Raw genomic sequence first — 18,991 nt, 5'->3', positions numbered from 1 at the left:
AAATAAATTCCAACTTGTCAATCAATTACTCTAGATTCACTCAAGGCAATCTACATGTCCAACAAAGTTTAACAAACAAACAAACAAACAAACACGACCCAGACCTATAAAAGGGCCAACTGACTTAAAAGACTCCTGACATTATTCAATATTGCATCTAGTATAGGCAAAAGAATCTAAATAAATGTGGGTTTATACAAAAATGCAAACAAAGGAGCAGGAGCTGGCTATTTGCCCCTCGAGCCTGCTGCCATTTATGAATTATCTGACTGGAACCTCAAATCCACATCCTTGCCTACCACGAATCTATCTACCACTGCATTAAAAATATTTAAAGACTCTGTTTCCACCACCTTTCCAGGAAGAGAGTTCCAAGCCTATGAACAATAAGTCATATCAAGGAAAATTACTGGAATTGATGGATATTAAGCATGTTGACTCTCAAAAAGTAATACTTAATGCTGTCTTTATTTGAAGGCTTTTAGCCTTGAATGATTGATTTATTGTCATATGTACCTAAGTACAGTGAAAAGCTTTGTTTATGAGCAGTACAGGCAGATCATAGTAAGCAAGGACATACAGATCATAGGGTGGAGAAAAAAACTAGACAGAGGTATACAAGTTACATCGACAAAGCGTGCACCAGGCAAAATCAGCATTTTTGAAATCAGAACATCCATTCATCAGTCCAATAATGGCAGGGGAAGAAACTGGTTCTTGAACTTGCTGGTGCGTGTATCTTCTGCCTGACGGAAGGGGAGAGCATTGCTGGGGCGCAACGGGTTTTGATGTTGGCAGCCCTTCTGCTGCAATGGGCCTTGTAAATGGAAGATTGGCTTCTATGGCTGTGCACACAACGTTCTCTAGTTTCTTACGGTCCTGGGGACAGCAGTTGCCATACCAGGCCATTATGCACCCAGACAGTTTGCTTTCATTGGTGCATCTCTAAAAGTTGGTGTGGGGGACCTTGTAGACGTGCCAAATTTCCTGAGCAAGGTCACAAGGTCCAAGGTGTAACTATGATTTAGAGTATTAGTTAGATGACATGAAATTCTTGATAACTATGAATGATAACTCTGACTGGGCAGCAGTGAGTTCCACCTTTTGTGAGCATTTATTAAGAACTATTGATCTGAGATTGTTAAGGGCTGACAGTGAAATTTATTAGTTTGTGGAAGACAAAAGTTGCCACAAGAACAGAAAATACAACTTTTCAATTTTCATGATTTGAAGAATCTATTAGCCACTTAACTAAACAGCAGTGAAAAATAAGAGATAACAAGGTGTAGAGCTGGATGAACACAGCAGGCCAAGCAGAATCATAGGAGCAGGAAGGCTGACGTTTCGGGCCTAGACCCTTCATCAGAAATTGAAGGCAGCCTTCCTGCTCCTATGATGCTGTTTGGCCTGCTATGTTCATCCAGCTCTACACCTTGTTATCTCAGATTTTCCAGCATCTGCAGTTCCTACTATATCTAGCAGTGAAAAATAAACCTTGGTACACTCATTGAACAAACTCTGCAAACAGTACCACATCGAAAGGCAAATCAGGGCAGGGCTTACACATGTAATGGTAAGGTCTTGGGGAATGCTGCTGAACAAAGAGACCTTGGAGTGCAGGTTCATAGTTTCTTGGAAGTGGAGTTGCAGGTAGATAGAATAGTGAAGAAGGTCGTTGGTATGCTTGCCTTTATTAGTCACTACATTGAGTATAGGAGTTGGGAGGTCATGTTGCAGCTGTACAGGACATTGGTTAGGCCACTTCTGGAATACTGCATGAAATTCTGGTCGCCCTGCTATAGGAAGGATGTTGTGAAACTTGAAAGGATTCAGAAAAGATTTACAAAGACATTGCCAGGGTTGGAGGGTTTGAGCTATAGGGAAAGGTTAACTAGGCTGGGGCTACATTCCCTGGAGCATTGAAGGCTGAGGGATGACCTGATATAGAGGTTTATACAATCATGAGGGGCACGAATAGAGTAAATAGACAAGGTCTTTTCCCCGGGGTGGGGGAGTCCAAAGCTAGAAGGCACTGTTTTAAGGTGCGAGGGGAAAGTTTTAAAAAGGGACCTAAGTGGCAACTTTCACATGCAGAGGGTGGAGCATGTATGGAACGAGTTACCAGAGGAAGTGGAGGAGGCTGGTAAATTACAACATTTAAAAAGCATCTGGATGGGTATATGAATAGGAAGGGTTTAGAGGGATATGGGCCAAACACTGGCAAATGGGACTAGATTTATTTAGGACACCTGGTCAGCATGGACGATTTGGACCGAAGGGTCTGTACTCTATGACTCTATAATACGGATCATTGAAGAAGAGATAATTGTGTTTGGACTGTAGTAAGACTTTAACAATAACAGACAGGAGACGTAAATTGCTGACGGAACAACTGGGCAAGGAACTAGAAATCCTACAACAGTCGTCTTGCTTGGTTAATGCAAAATTCTGTCAGAATGAACTAAAAAATAGGAACGTGATTTGGAAAAATTACTAATCGATATTTTACTTTAAACAGCTTGCAATTGACACTTTTTCCAATTAACATATCACAAGACCGACAACCGCTCAAGAAAATCCTAAATTACACTTTACCCATTATTAGCCAAGCTTTAACCAGTAAACAATGCCACAGGAGCTGGTAAACAGAAAGTGGCTCACAACTGTTGGCACTACGCTTATAACCGACAACCAAAACAAAAATGTTGTATTAAAAAGTTGCTCGGCTTATTTACAGACGTCACTATAGAAGTTTACACTTCCAACTACCACCTGACTCAGTACCTCAACATTCCTGTTGTAACAGCAGTGGAAGCAGGACGCCACAGGGGTCTAAGTGATTCTGGTCCTCTTCTTTTCTGTCTGATTAGAGGTGTCATTTCACACATGTCAACAAACACAGTGCTACAAAAGACAAAAGAAAAGTTCAAATGGTTAGGAGGAAATTTAGAATTCCATTCACACTAGTACAGCGTGTATTTACCACCCAGGTACAAAAACACTAATTAAATTAAACTTACACCCCTCTCCCACCTTTACACCACTAAAAATCAGCCTCATTTTATCTCTTTGTGAAAAATCCCATTTTACTGTGTGAAATTTGATAATGCTTCAAAATCATAATCTCACAGTCTCTTGCCTCCTGGATCCTCCGCCATCTATATAACTCTGCTTCTAAAACTGTGACCTCGGGTATTAATCTAATCCCACCTGCGATTAACAGACCAGAGAGTGTTTGAAGCCTTAACAGACAAACCTACTCTCTTTAATTCTATGGCTCTGAAATTTTAATGGGTTCGATAACCTCATGTTAGCACTGAGATTTACCAGTTTTCAGCCTCGAAATTGAACATCTCTGATTTCCCATGTTGTGGAGAGAAATTGTTCAGATCATTCCTTAAACATGGCTGGCAACATGCTTTTCTGTTGATCTATCAAGGCAAAGGAATAATTTCATGAATAGAAAAGGTCAATTTAGGTTAAATAGTAAAGTGAAATCTGCAAAATCACAAAGGAAATTAGATTTATTTCACTCATTTGAAAAAAAGTAACAGGAGAGCAGACTTCAACTTACTCAGCTTCTGTCCATGATGCTCACCCAGGTATTGAGTGTTTGCTGTTGAATGAAATTGGCCCTTAATGCATAGTGACTTTCCTCTACTGCACACATTGAACATCATTATGCATGCATATAAAAGGTGCAAAGTTGTGTTGCCAGTGAACAGCATAAATAAATTAGTTATCTTACATACAGAGCTCTAAACCTTCTGCTAGAATATAGTGGATGACAGGAAATAACATTTAACCTGTGACGAAGAAGCGGTCACCAGCAGTATGAATTCTATCTGAATTTGTGGCAATGCAAGCAAATCAAACCATATACATTCCAGTGATGCATTTCTTCTAAGTGTTTATAAATAATATGCTGCATCAATTGTATTCTTCACAAAGCACTCAATAAGGTACCACTCAGTAGGATACTAGGTAAAATCAGGACTCAGGATCAGGGTAACGTACTATTATGGGTTGAGGATTGGTAAATGAACAGAAAGAAAGGAGGAATTAATGGGGAATTTTCAACTTCTGAGCCTGTAACTATAAGTATCAGCCCTTCGGTCTCAGTTATTTACAATCCCTTAGATGACTTAGATGAAGAGACCCGCCAGTTTGCTGACGATACAATGTTAAGTGGAAAACTAAGGGATTGGTACACAAAGTCTATAGACGGATGCAGCCAAGTTTGAGAGTGGGCAAGAGCACAGTAGATGTAACTCAACTGGGAGAAATGTGAAGTTATCCTCTTTGGTAAGATTATAAATTTAAAAGCAGATTATACAGTAAATGGTGAGGAATCGAGAAATGTTTGCATTCAGAATAAGCTGAGTATTTCTGTATATGGATCACAACACATTAATGTGCAGGTGCATCAAGCAATTATGAAAGCGAAATGCTGTAACAAAACTTTATTATAAATGGATTGGAGCATAAGAGTAAATAAGTCCTACTACAATTGTACAGGGTCACATTAATGAGGCTTCATTAAGACTAATATGTGCAGTTTTGGTCTCTTTACCCAATGAAGGACATACTTGCCCAAGAGGGCAAGACTAAATTCATCCCAGGGATGAAGGAATTGTCTTATGATTATAGACTGAAGAGATGTGGTCCATATTCCTTGCAGATAATAAGACAGGTGAGCAAATTCAAGCTTTCCCAACTATGATACTAAAATAGGTGAGAAAGCATGCAGTGATGAGAACATAAGTAGATGGACATCGATAGGCTTGGAGAATAAGCCAGAATCTGGCAGATGGAGGTTAATGTTAATAAGTGCGAGTCGTCCATCTTGGCCAGAAACACAAAAGGGCAAACGATTATTTAAATGGGAATCAAAGTGCGTCAGTGCAGAGGGATCTGGGTGCCTTTGTGCATGGATCACAGAAAGCGGGTATGCAGGTGTAGCATAGAACAGGAAAGGCAAATGGAATCCTGGCGTTTATTGCAAAAGGACTGGATTATAAAAGTAAAGAAGTGCTGTTACAATTATATAAGGTGTTGGTGAGGCCACATCTGGAATATTGTGTCCAGTTTTAGTCTCCTTATGAGAGGAAGGATGTGGTGGTACTGGAGGCAGTTCAGAGGAGGTTCACCAGGTTGATTCCAGGGATGAATGGGCTGTCAGCCGAGGAGTGGTTGAATAGCTGGGGCTTGTACTCGTTGGAGTTCAGAAGAATGAGGCGGTATCTGACTGAGGTATATAAAATACGAAAGGGGGATCGATAAGGTGGGTGTGGAACAGATATTCCCCTTGTGGGACAGTCTCGAACCAGAGCGCATAGATGTAGAGTGAGAGGAGGGAGGTTCAAATCTGAGATAAGGAGGAACTACTTCTCTCAGATGGTTGTGCATCTGCGGAACTCACTGTCCCACAGTGCAGTGGAGGCAGAACCAATTAACAGGTTCAGAAAACAGATATGTTTCTGATGTAAAGCTGGATAAAAGGCTACAGGGAGCAGGCAGCAAACTGGAGTTGAGACCAGGATAAGATCAGCCATGGTCATGTTAAATGGTGGAGTGGGCTCGAAGGGCTGAATTGCCTACTATGTTCCTAATTCCTATGTTCCTATGAACTGAAGTATTTAAAATTCTTCAGGTTAGATGAAAAAAATGTTTCCTTCGAATGGAGAATAAAGAACGTGGGATCCCAGTCTCAGAAAAAGGAGTCGGCTATTTAGAACTAAATAAGGGGAACCCTCCTCATTCAGATTAGGTGTCTCTGGAATTTTCCAACCCGAGGAGCTGAGAATGCTCAATTACTGAACATATGTAAGATAGGGATCAATAGATATGGGTAGCAAAGGATCTGGGAAGGTGGAATTGAGAGGACCAAATGGGGTACTCTGGGATTTTTCTTATGTTGCAAAATCCATTTTAAGGCTGAAGTAAATACCATGATAAAGGGATCCAAAGATCAAATTTTCCAGAACATAACAGACGCACTGTTTAAATATAGAAGGAAAACAGTGGGTCAAAATATTTTAACATGTATAAACATGCTACCTCAGTTAAATAAAAGGGCATATAGTATACAATTTAAGTAACGCTTTGCAAAGTATGTTACACAGCAAAGCTCCTAAATGACGTGGAGGGAGAATTTCTTCTCTCGGAAGGTAGTGAATCGGCAGAGTTCTTCACCTCAGAGGGTTGTTGAGACTGGGTCATTAAGTATATTCAAGAATGAGATAGACAGCCTTTTAATCAGTAAGGGATTCAAGGGTTGCGGGGAAAAGGCAGGGAAACAGAACTGAGGATTATCAGATCAGCCATGGTCTAAGAATGGCAGAACAGGCCCAACGGGCTGAAAGCCCTACTGCATTTTATGGCTTTAAGTTCAATATCCGTGTTAACACACTATTGTCTACCATAGTGCAGATTTAATAAGCATTACACAATCCTTCAACCAACCTTATTTTTATGCTTCTTGGAAGTTCTGTTCCTTTTGTCACAGCCCGTGATCAACATGCTTTGTATGTCACAAAAGTCTGTTTGTTGCCAAGCAGCACAGCATCCTGAAGGAAAGAGAAACTTTAATAATCTTCTACCTTGCATATCACCTTGCTATTGATTGACTGACTAAATAGTGAAGGTGAGCAAATGTTTACTCAAAAATTATTACAGGACACAGCATATTTTGCTTTTGCACACTTGGCTGTTTTCAGAACTAGACATGTATATAACAAATATCGCTAGGAGTAGCAAGGAAGTAAACGATAGGACAAATATATGTGGATTCAGGGCAGAACAGAGTTAATGGGTTGAAAGCCTTTTCCTCTCTTTGGAATTTCACACTCTTGAAATGTATGCGGCAAAATCTGAAGTTAAAAATCCAAATCTTTTATGAAGAATGATGTTCTTCCAATTTAAGATATCAACACAAAGCTCATTTGTTACTTACTTTTGCATTTTTCCTTTAAGTATGTGGAAAACCCATCATTCAAGGCAACTTCTCCTCTGTAATTGGCAAAAGAAATAAAAATATAAAGTTACTTGGAGGATCCCTATTATCTTAAAAGGTAATGAACTGTACTTTGCTCAGAAATGATGGGGAGGCTACCAATGCACATAGTTGTTAAAGGCTCAACCACACTGGAAATCCTCAAAACTGCAGACATGCAGTTAAACATGAAATTAGGAAGTTGCTGCTACTCCAGAACCTGTGTTGTATCTTGCTGAGAGATCAAGCATTGAAACACATGGAACAGTGCAAAATTACCCAATAAACGCAGCAGAAAAAATTCATTCTAGTCAAAGAAAACAATTTAATAATTCGAGAATTATTCATTTTAGCCAAATAATCTAATTGAAATACAAAAATAAGAATGGAGTTACGTTCATTTTAAACAAACAAAATTAGTTTACTGTATTATTCCTCTCTATATTGTCTTTCTTCCCCTTGCAGCGTGTTTTCTTTAATTCATTTGATACTGACTTAAACATTTTGATTTGTACAGTACATTAACAACTTTTCAATCTGATTGTTTGAGATTCAGTTACATGCAGCTCACACAGGTCCCAGATCCCCTGTAGAGAGCCCTACATGACATGATTCCATAATTGCAGTAATTTCCAAAGCAGAATCTGACAGAATGCCTGTGGACAAGCACACGTGTAAAGAATGGTTGATGCAGTTTGACCACTGCAGAGCACATAATCCAGACCACTTATTTTTACAAACATAACTATAGAAATTCTTATCAACTATGCTATGAACTTGCACTCGTGAAATCAAGTCATTGCTTCAGAAAAATTGGTTTATAATGTAATCAGAACAGTTGTGTAGCCTGATCAAAAATGCTTTCTGCTGCTACACAATAAAAAATGTTATACAGCAGACTAGAAAACATACCCAGAGTTATTCAAGATGGACAATCTTTGGAGATACCATTAGTGTGGAACCACTGTTGATGCTCTAATGCATCAGTGAACTAGATTTTTCAAGCAATCTCAATTACTAGGATGTTGCCTGGTATGGAGGGTATTAGCTATAAAGAGAGGTTGGAGAAACTTAGGTTGTTCTCACTGGAACGACTGAGGTTGAGGGGGGACCTGATAGAGATCTACAAGATTATGAACAGCATGGACAGAGTGGACAGTCGGAAGCTTTTTCCCAGGGTGGAAGAGTCAGTTACATGGGGCCATGGGTTTAAGGTGCGAGGGGCAAGGTTTAAAGGTGATGTACAAGGCAAATTTTTTTTTTTTTTTTTTGTTTTTATACAGAGGGTGGTGGGTGCCTGGAACTCGCTGCCGGGGGAGATAGTGAAAGCAGATACTAAGGTGACCTTTAAAGGGCGTCTTGACAAATATATGAATAGGATGGGAATAGAGGGATACGGTCCCCGGAAGGGTAGGGGGTTTTAGTTGTGACAGGCAGCATGTCGGTGCAGGCATGGAGGTCGAAGGGCCTGTTCCTTGTACTGTAATTTTCTTTGTTTCTTTGTAAATTAAGTAACAAAGGCCTGACCACACAAATGTTTTCAACGCATCTAATATTAATAAACTAATGATTTTTACTTGATAAGTTTAACAACTAAGAGCTCCTGCCTAATTAAATACATAAACAGGCACTTCTGTGAAACCAGTGGGGCTCCTTGCATCCCAACACAAAACACAGTTTCCTGTGCGGCTTTGCAATCCATAAACCACACCTCACTCAAGCATGGAAACATTCCAGCAACCTGTCCTTGGGTCTCTAATGTGCCTGTCTTCTCCGTCGCCCACCAGTTATACAGTATATGATTTAAAAAAACCCCACTAACTCCAGAATATTAACTGTTAGATGAATAGTGGTTGACACTGACTGCTTTATTCCTGTGGGATATCAGCAATGTAGAAAAACAAAGTTGAGTAAAGTCCTTATTAGCTGTATTGCAAACATTCAGAATTATCGTTCACTAGCATTAAAGATTTAAAAGATGAATTCCGGATGATGGGAACATTGAAAGGGAATAATGGATCCAATGCTTCATTAAAGCTAGTTCAAGACTGACCTGAAGGTTCTCTTATGTACTCACAGGGAGAATTCCCAGATTCAAATAGAAACCTTTGGTTTGCACCACTGGTTTCTAAAACATACATTCATCTTGTGGCCAAGACAAATCGAGTTGCGTTCTCCCAGCCGCCACGAGTATTTCTCATGCAAACAGCAGATTAAGGAATCAACAGCCCCTATTCCCAGTGTGCCAAACAGCTAGGAAATTACTGTACTTGGAATCCAATTATGCTACAAACAGTGCCATGCATAGTGGCAAGAATGGAAGTAAACATTACCCTGGTCTTTTACAAAGTTATGGGCATGAGAACATAAGGGCAACCCCTAGTCTAGTACCCTACACACACTATGAACAAAACATTATTAAAGATTACAGAAGACCCAAATAATTGTATCTGAAGAAACCATTAAGCTTTGCAAGCACACAGTACATATCTACAAAGCACGATCATATCAGCACAAGAAAAATGTTCGATAAATATCTAGACGCTAATAAAACCTAGAATCCATTGAAAATTTTACTTTTTATTTTAAAAGCAAGTAAGTTGCTGTATTCCCCAATTTTGTTTCTACCCTAAGGCACATCAGATACTTTTCTTGAAGATTATGAATAAATTCAACCCAAAATTAATTTTTTCAGCAGTACCTACCTTGTGATACTTTGACAATGCTCTTCATTGCTGCATGCCTTCTGTTCTCTTGAAGTTTTATTGAAGTTCTGCTGGATCGGGATCTGAAATGCATAAAAACAGCAGAGAAAATGTCACTATATTATAATAGGCTCATTTGTTTTCCTGTTCCAGAGTTTGAGGGCAGAAAATGTAAGAATTCATTCGAAACAGTGTGCTGAATTTTATGGGGCACCATGATTCCAGCACCTTGGGCTAAAATATCAGGATCAGGGGCCACCCACGATCCTGACATCTGTTCAGCAGCAATTTAAAGCTGTGAGCACCACTTAGTGTTTCATAGTGAGCCTTGCATCTCTTTCTCAACAGGTGGTCCCATCTGACGGGTCATTGCTGGGACTATGTGCAGCCTCCAATGTTGGGGAACCTGCACTGATATATAAGTACAGGGTATTGAGATGATAACAGTGGGCAGAGGGGTAGAGAATGGTGGACTGGAGAGATCAGATGTGATGGGGCGCTGCTTCTGATGGGCCAGTATATGGACATTCTCCCAGCTGGATTTTATGCTCAGCTCTTGCCCGACTGGCCTTCCAACTGCTCTGGGAAGCATAAAATACAACTCGATAAATCTGTGTGCCTTATTTCAATGACTATTCATCTGAATTGCCGTATGTCTTGTTTATTCCATATTTTATATTGAACTTGTGTGCATTAAACTATTAAACTACCAATTACATACCTTTACATTACTCTCTACGTTGTCTCGTTTGTAAACCAGACTGAAGGGCTTACGATCTATTGGGCAGCAGTTTCTTTTCTGTGAAAAGAGGTACAAATTTGTTTGATTTCTGAGTTACTTCACATGCTTTTTTTATAAAAAAAAGCATAGTAATTATTACATCTGACAAATTACATCAATAATTAATTGGTTGCTAAGTCTTCATCACAATTGCCCAAACTCTATCATGGAATGAGCTGTGCCACTGACACTTGGACACTTCCCACAGAATCCTAGATAAGCCTATGGTCTTCTCTTTTTCCTAATTCTTGTGTTTGTTTTCATGAAAGGATAGGAAAGGGAAAAAGAGATGCAAGAGGAAAAAGTGATGTGAACTTATTGTAGAGTCATTCTGCCACAGGGGGCGGCCAGCTGGCTGACCAAGTCCATGACAGATCTCTGTACAGTCATCAAGTAATTCCTATTCCCCACTCTATCCCTACAGCCCTGCAAGTTTAGTCCCCTCTAGAGCATTTCCAACTTCCTTCTGAAATCTGATTGCCTACAAGGTTGGTGGAAGTGGAGACAATGAGTTCCAAGTCATTGCCACTCACTGTAGACAAATGTTATTCTTCACATTTTCTCTGCACCTCTCACCCATAACCTTGTGTTCATGTATAACACCATGGTTGCCTAAAACTTCTCAATAGCATATCTTGCAGATGAATTAATACAGTGAAAGCAGTAATTACTTGATGTACAAGTTCCTACAAGCAATAAGTTAAATATTAATCTATTTTTGATGGTCAGGGATAGCTCAAAATAGAAAAAAAACTTAATGTTTCTGGAACATAACTTTTCTGAAGAAGGGTCCAGACCCGTAACGTCAGCTTTCCTGCTCTTCTGATGCTGCCTGACCTGCTGTGTTCATCCAGCTCTACACCTTGTTATCACATAACTCAACTTTTGTTATGAATAGCCAGGTTTCAGTAATTCTGCTTGAAGTTCTTCCAATATCTGATGTTTGCTCAGAATGAAAAGTCTAGTTTCACAATGTGTTTGAATATTTTAGTGCAGAGATTTGGTGAGAAGACTCAACTAATTGTTAAATTCAATCAGAATAAGAATTTTGTTCCCACATTTATCAGCAAGTATTCAATTCAAACCAAACTATATTTATTAAAGATAATAGTTGATCAATTATGAATTTACAAACACATGTAGTAGTATTCAACAACTCCTAGGCTTCATGTCATTAGATTAACAAAGGTCAACATTAAATCCAAGATGCTGACACAATAAGCAACATAACGAATATTGTCTCCAGTGTGTACATTTGTACATCTATAAAAAGTATGCCTTTCAGATCATATGCAACAGCATCCACCAACAAAAGCTGTTAAATGAATGAGAGCAAAAAAGACTGCTGACAGTTTTAACATTGCTCAAAGGCATCACAAATGGCATCAAAATTCAGGGATTGGCAATGTACATGGCAAGTGTTAGAATTTTACTCTTCATTCACTCACTTTCATGAGAATTTGAATCACATCCGAGTTATCAGCTGAAATATAACAGGACTATATCAATCTGTTCACATTAAAAAAAAAACACGATTTTTAAGGTGCAGGCAGAAGACCTTCAACAAACTGCTACTTTTAAGAAAGAAATTGCATTCCAATGTTCTTGTTCCTATTAGCTTTTCTAAGTTATAATCCCAGTACAGACCAAATTGTCAAGCTCAAATAGAAAACACGGCAAAATCTACAGTGGTTTCATGCAAGTTATAACTTGTAAATATAGTTGGAACTTGTGTGCGTCACCGTATTTCAGTGCATACCTATTGGCTGGCACCTGTGAAAATGAGTGTGACCAATACAAACATATTTTATCATTCCTATTGTTGTAAGGATTGCCTGGAAATTTTTGGCATAATTTGGAAGATTTCTACTACAATTTGCATTTAAAAAGAAAATCTGATGAATGTTTACTCCAAACATTGGATTTTCATTAGTACATTGGATTAGAAATGTACAGAAATTTTAGCTGCTCTGTAAACGAAAATGCCTTTATCATTGATTCATAGAATCCCTACTGTGTGGAAACAGGCCCTTCGGCCCAACAAGTCCACACTGACCCTTGGAGAATCCCACCCAGACCAATCCCCTTTAACCCACTTAAGCTACACATCCCTGAACACTACGGGCAATTTAGCACGGCCAATCCACCCAGCCTGCACATCTTTGGACTGTGGGAGGAAACCAGAGCACTCAGAGGAAACCCACGCAGACACGGGGAGAATGTGCAAACTCCACACAGACAGTCGCCCGAGGGTGAAATCAAACCCGGGTCCCTGGCGCTGTGCAGCAGCAGTGCTAACCACTGAGCCACCGTGCCGCCCCACAGCCAGAGATAATTGGGATGCCAAAGTAAAGGCTGAAAGAAGCTTACCTGCTAAATTTCTGTCCAGCATTATTCACCAAGATATTTCAGTTTTCACACTGGAACTTAACTGACCTCCTTCCTTCACCCCAGTGTCCCTGCCAATCCCTCAGCCAGAACCCCTGGGGTAAAGAGTAGACATCAGTGGTACAAATACTATAAACCAGGAAATATCAGCACATAGAATATTCTGTGGGACCCAACACTGCCAGCACTTTCACACAAACATAATTTCACTTAAGAGATTTAATTTGTAACATTGGCAACAGCAAAACAGTTGCCGTTGTTCAGCATTGCTCACTTCACTTTGTGAATCAGGCAAATTTAAATTTCAGACATTAAAAAGCAAAAACGAGTAGTTTAGAGCCTCAGGCACTGGGTGGCCTGTTAAAATATTCTACTCAGTAACAGCAAATATTTCCTGATTTACAGTCTGCAAACTGCACATTTCTCCCCTTATCAAAATGGGACACATTTGATAGGAATACAGCAAGACTAAAAGGTAACATGCAGGCCACTTCAGCTCTCTGCAATAATGCGCCTGGAAAAATCTTTTATTAATGGTGTAAATATAGTATACACTATGTTAAACATCTTTAACAAAAATAAGTTCATCACGCTTAAACTGTAAGTGCTTCTTGGGGCCTTATTTCAATAATGAGTCTTACTTTATCTGCCCCAAAAGAACTACTCTCAAAATAAAAATATGAATTGCAGTTTATCTAACTTCCTTAGAGAAGCTATCAACAAATCCATTCGAAAAATGACTAGGACCTGGTCCATCAACTCATCTTTCTAACGAAATGCTAAAGCAATTAAGTTTTAAGCACAAACAGCATTCAAATTGAGTTTCAGCAGTCTTATGTGCTAGTTGTTAAAACTCAATGCTAAAAGCAGACCTCACCCACAACCCCATGGAGAGTTGATCACAATTGGGAGTTTCTGGTAATTTCATTCATTTACAGGTCTGTGAAGAGGTTCCAAACAAACTATGAGCATAGATCAAGGTTAATATATTTAGGAAAGGTTCTGAATAAATTCATTTTTAAACTTAATAAGGAACTTACTAATGTATTCCAATTTTACTGGAAGAGAGATTTGTATATTTTTTAAAATTAATTTTCAATAATTTAAAATTGAATTATCACAGGAAATGGATTTCAATTGCTTTAAAAGTGTTTTTTGGAGATAAATCAATTTTCAGCTGTAGTGGCCAAACTTTACTAAATTAGCATTCTTAAATATAATCAAATAATATTTTTCAAAGCAATGCATTTTTTAATACCACGTTTGAAAATGCTGCCAAGGCAGATTTTTGTTTGGTGATATGTTGATGAGTTTGAGCAGAAATCTGCGACTGGAGGAGAGACCCACACTCTTCAAAAAGGGGCGGCTTGCACCAGAATACCATTAAATATTTTTTCACTTAATTAATCATGCTTGGCATATAATTCCAGAATAACTATTGCTCATGATGAAATAAAGTTTTAACTATTTAGTTTGAAAATTGCTTTTCACTCATCTATACTTTCAAATCCCACTCTCCTGGCTTGTTTAAAATAAACATTTTGGATTTGTCTTGACTATGTCAATTAATATATTATTTGCACATCTGTCAAGTTTCCCTTCTTATTACCCCCCAAAACCAAGGTTGCGAATGTCAAATATCTCCATCATTTGATTACATTTTATATCTGTTTACACTTAACCAGTCTTGCTACTATTTTCTGCTCTCTTTCTAATGTGTTTTTATTTAGTGGTGAAAACTGAGCACATAACTTCGAATGTACTCTAATTACAGCAATATTAAAGTTTAACCTTGCTTCTAAAACTTGTACTATATGGTTCTGCAAAAGTAATTCCAAAATTCTATTAGCTTTTCAAAAATTATTTTGCCACACATAATGAAAATAAGTCTACCATCACTTTGAAATACCTTTCTAAATGACCCTCATGTAACTTAATGCAGATTTTTTAAAAACTAATGGTCAAAATTCTACATCTTTCAATGTTTAAATGTGAATCTATAGAACTTTTGTTGCACCTTGTCTCTCCCTCGCTTTAACTCATCGAATAATTTTCACGACTTTATCCCTTTTAAATATCACACTATTTCTCCAATTAGGAAATTATGACCAGATTCTACTGTGATCTGGATTAATCATCTTTTTAGTGTTTATTTTCATTTAATTAACAAGAATTTTGGACATATAATTTTAAAATATTATTGGGCCAGATTTTACTGGAGTGAGAATCGCATGGTGTTAATTAATTATTTTGCTGCATTAATTTCATAGCATCTTTGGGCTGTTAATTACTGAATGTGTGAACAGAAATTGGAGGAAGAAAACTAACATCATCTTAAACAACAAGATTTTTGAGGTCTGAAAAAGAAATGGGAACAATGCAGGAGAGTGAAATCGTGTGTGAATTAGTGTCAAATCAGGTAGACAGAAAGTAAGGAAAGGGTAAGCAAGATGGCACTGAAAGAAAGGACACAAAGAAAACAAATGTTTTAAAATCTCAACCAATTGCAGGAATATGATTAACTGGTTCTCATTCTGGATCATTGAGATTGACAATGTGATGCTTGTTAAATAGATGCTTATGCTTTTAATTATCAGGTGCAAATTTCTGTGGCACTTTTAATGGCTGTTAAAACCATTCAATGAGACACTGGCTGATCAGTGGTCCAACTCCATATATATTTCCTTAATATCTTTGGTGAACAAATATTTATTTTAAAATTTACAATTTATCTAGCATTCGCTGCCATTTGTGGAAGAGAGTTCCAAACCTGGCTCACTTTTTGCATGTAGAATTTCACTTCTGAAAGGACCGGTCCTAAATTTTAGATTACGCCCCTTGTTCCACAATCCACAACCAGCCAATACAGTTTCCTTCTATCTATCGTTTAATATCTTCAAGCTTCAAACGTATTGAACTGAAATATCGAAACTCCAGGGAATACAATCCTAGTTTATGTAACTAACACAGAGGTTAAAGACATCTATGCAAAGGAAACAGCGTAGAAATCCAAATTCAGCAGCAGGTTCTGGGGCTTTGTAATCCAAGGTGCATCTCTCGAAATTCTGACTTTTTAAAAAAAAAGTGTATTAATTGGATGTGTCCATCACTGGCTCGGCCAGTACTTACTGCCCATTCCTAATTCCTCTCGATAAGGTCATGGTGAGCCTTGAACTACAATAGTCAATGTCTACAATAGTAGACAGACCCACAATGCCATTAGGAAGGGAGTTTCAGGATTTTGACTTGGTGACAGTGATGGAACAGTAATATATTTCTAAGTATGGTGTGCGAGCTTGGAGGGATAACATATAAATCAAGGAGCGATAGGAGACCATTCAGCCCTTCCACCCTGCTCCACCATTCAATACAATCATGGCTGATCGTCTATCTCAATGCCATATTCTTGCTTTCTCCCCATACCTCTTGATGCATTTAAAATCTAAAAAAATTCCTGCTTGAATATATTCAGTGACTTGGCCACCACAGATTCCGAGGTAGAGAATTCCACAGGCGGACAACCTTCCGAGTGAAGAAACCTTTTCTCATCTCAGTTCTAAATGGTATATCCAATATTCTGAGACTGTGACACCTGGTTCTAGACTCCCCAGCTAAGGAACATATCCTCTCCGTCTAGTCCCGTTAGAATTTTATATCTTTTAATCAGATTCCCTCTCATCCTTCTAAACTATAATGAATACGGACACTTGCAAGTGACGGAGTTCCAAAGTATTTGCTGCTTTTGTCCTTCTTGGTGATACAGGTTGTGGTTTGGAAAGTGCTGATGATGGAGACTTATTGCAGTTCACTACACAGTGGCAGCAGCGTGTACCATCTATGTGTCAGTGCTGAAGCGGGTGAGTGGTGAAGGCAGTACATGGGCTGCTTCATCCTGGACGGTGTTGAGCTCCAAGTGCTGTTGGAGCTGCACTCATCCGGGCAGGTTGACAGTATTCCATCACACTCCTCACTTCAGCCTTTTCAATGGTGGACAGGCTTTGAACAGTCAGGGCACAAATAACTTACAGCAAGATTCCCCAGCCACCAAACTGTTCTTGCAGCCATAGTAGATTTGCCACTCGTAAATTAATCAGGCTTGTGCTGCGTAGATATCATTATTATACCAGAAAAACCTGGCCCATTATGAGTTATATTCAAGAAGACACAATGTTGGATTGCCAATCTCTTGTACAAAATGTCAACGTTCACATAAAATGTCACAGCTTATTCAAAACATGAAGAACGCATCTCCCTTTTTCACTCTTCTTCCTCCATCTACCCCCCACCCTGATGTCCACATGACAGTTTAACTAATGTCTGCATCTGAACATATGTTTTGAGCACTGGTGCTTGTTTGGTTCAATTATTTCATCTTACAGATTTAATACATTAATTTTATTACAGCACTCATTATATGCAATCAAATTAGGTTCACTGTATTCATTACCATGATATTTTCATTTCACGTCCAAACATGAATTTTTAAAAAATATATAATTATATACAATTTAATTTTAATTAACATTTTCTTACTTCAGCCCAAGCAAGAATGCACCTCAGGCAAAAAATGTGACAGCAGCTCTCAGGAACAGCTACTTCTTGGTCCACAAAGTGGTTCAGGCAGATAGGACACCAGTTAACTTGATCAGTTGTTGTTGCAGCCAACACCCCATTATCAGCACATTCTTGTTCACCCTCACCTGTTGAGAATCAGAAAAGAAAAGTCTCAAAGAGTACAATGTAGACAACAGTCAACCACAATGAGACTATACAAAGAGGCGAACATTAATTTATGTTATTAATTCAACTGACCTCATCACCTTAAAGCATGATCAATAATATCAATTATAGAAATACAATTATTATACTGCTTGGCAATGGTTGATGTAATTCATCCGGCTGTACATCTTCAGTAACGAAAATAGTTAACAAATCTTTATTTTGCAGGTGTTTTAAAATTAACACTTTTACTTTTCACATTTCATTTTTCTATCTTTTACATTCATACACAATTTCTGCCAAACTGCAATTTCACCACATGCCCTAAGCTTAGAATAATACAATACAGAAGGAAGCCTATTGGCCCATCAAGTCAGTACCGCCAAAAGTACACTACTACTTACACCAGTCTCACTTTCCTACACTTGGCCCATAGCCTTGAATGTTATGACACTTCAAGTATTCATCCAGGTAATTTTTAAAGGTTGTGAGGTTTCCCACCTCAACTATCCTCCCTGGCACTGCATTCCAGATCTCCAATGCCATCTGGGTAAGAAAGCTTTTCCCCAAATACCCACTAAATCTCCACTCTTCTCTGTAAAATTACATCTCCTTGCATTTGACACTTCGACTAAGGGGAACGTTCTTTGCTCCAAAGAAAACAACCTGAGCTTATCCAGCCTCTCTTCATAGCTAAACAGCTCCATTCCAGGGAATATCCTGGTGGACCTCCTAAGTAACCCCCACCTGCAAGCACGTTGTTCCTATAGTGTGGTGGCCAGAACTGCAGTATTCTACTTGTGGCCTAACCAAAGATCTGCATAGCTCCAACATGACCTCCCTGCTCTTATAACCCAATTCATAACTGAAAAATACCAAGCACCCCATATGACTTCTTATCTATCATGTTAATCTGTCCTACTACCTTCAGGGGCGGACAAGCTCTCCAAGATCCCCGAGATTCCTAGCATCATTGAGTACTCCCTCATCTTGTTCCTTCTTCCACAACCTTATCTGCATCATTTATGAATGTCACAAACAGTAAGGGATCCAGCACTGACCCAACGGATCCAGGCCCTGTGGTATGCTAGTGCACACTGAGCTCCACTCTCACAAACAGCCTGGACCACCACCTCAGTCTCCTGTCACTAAGCAATTTAGATCCAACCTGCTAAGCTATACTGGATTCCATGAACTTTTACCTTCTTTATCAGTTTCCCATGTCATGCCTTGTCAAAGGCCTCGCTAAAATCCATGTAAGCTACATCAACTGCTTGCCTTACATCAAGAAATCCACTAGATGCTTGGAGGTTAATTTCCTAAATGTTAAAGATATTTCAAAATCTTGAGATGCAGTGGCTAAAATTATTTGTAATACCTCATTACTGAGGGGACATCTTGCAA

At 38.8% G+C, this 18,991-nt stretch overlaps 1 protein-coding gene across 1 annotated transcript; it reads right to left on the bottom strand.

Moving 5' to 3' along the window:
• Positions 1-2,784: 2,784 nt before the first annotated feature.
• LOC109937612 (SR-related CTD-associated factor 11) lies at positions 2,785-18,576 on the bottom strand (the record flags this gene model as incomplete). Its single annotated transcript, XM_048593126.1, has 8 exons — positions 18,513-18,576; positions 17,402-17,568; positions 10,421-10,498; positions 9,700-9,782; positions 6,956-7,011; positions 6,466-6,569; positions 3,328-3,431; positions 2,785-2,904 (listed from the first exon to the last, which is right to left on the bottom strand). Coding segments are annotated over exons 1-8 (776 nt in total), but the record flags the coding sequence as incomplete, so codon positions are not given.
• Between the last annotated feature and the right edge of the window lie 415 nt (positions 18,577-18,991).

This window comes from Rhincodon typus, unplaced genomic scaffold (assembly GCF_021869965.1).
Source record: "Rhincodon typus isolate 14 unplaced genomic scaffold, sRhiTyp1.1 hic_rhity00002358, whole genome shotgun sequence".
NCBI classification, from domain to species: domain Eukaryota; kingdom Metazoa; phylum Chordata; class Chondrichthyes; order Orectolobiformes; family Rhincodontidae; genus Rhincodon; species Rhincodon typus.
This window is presented reverse-complemented; position numbering and strand designations above follow the sequence as displayed.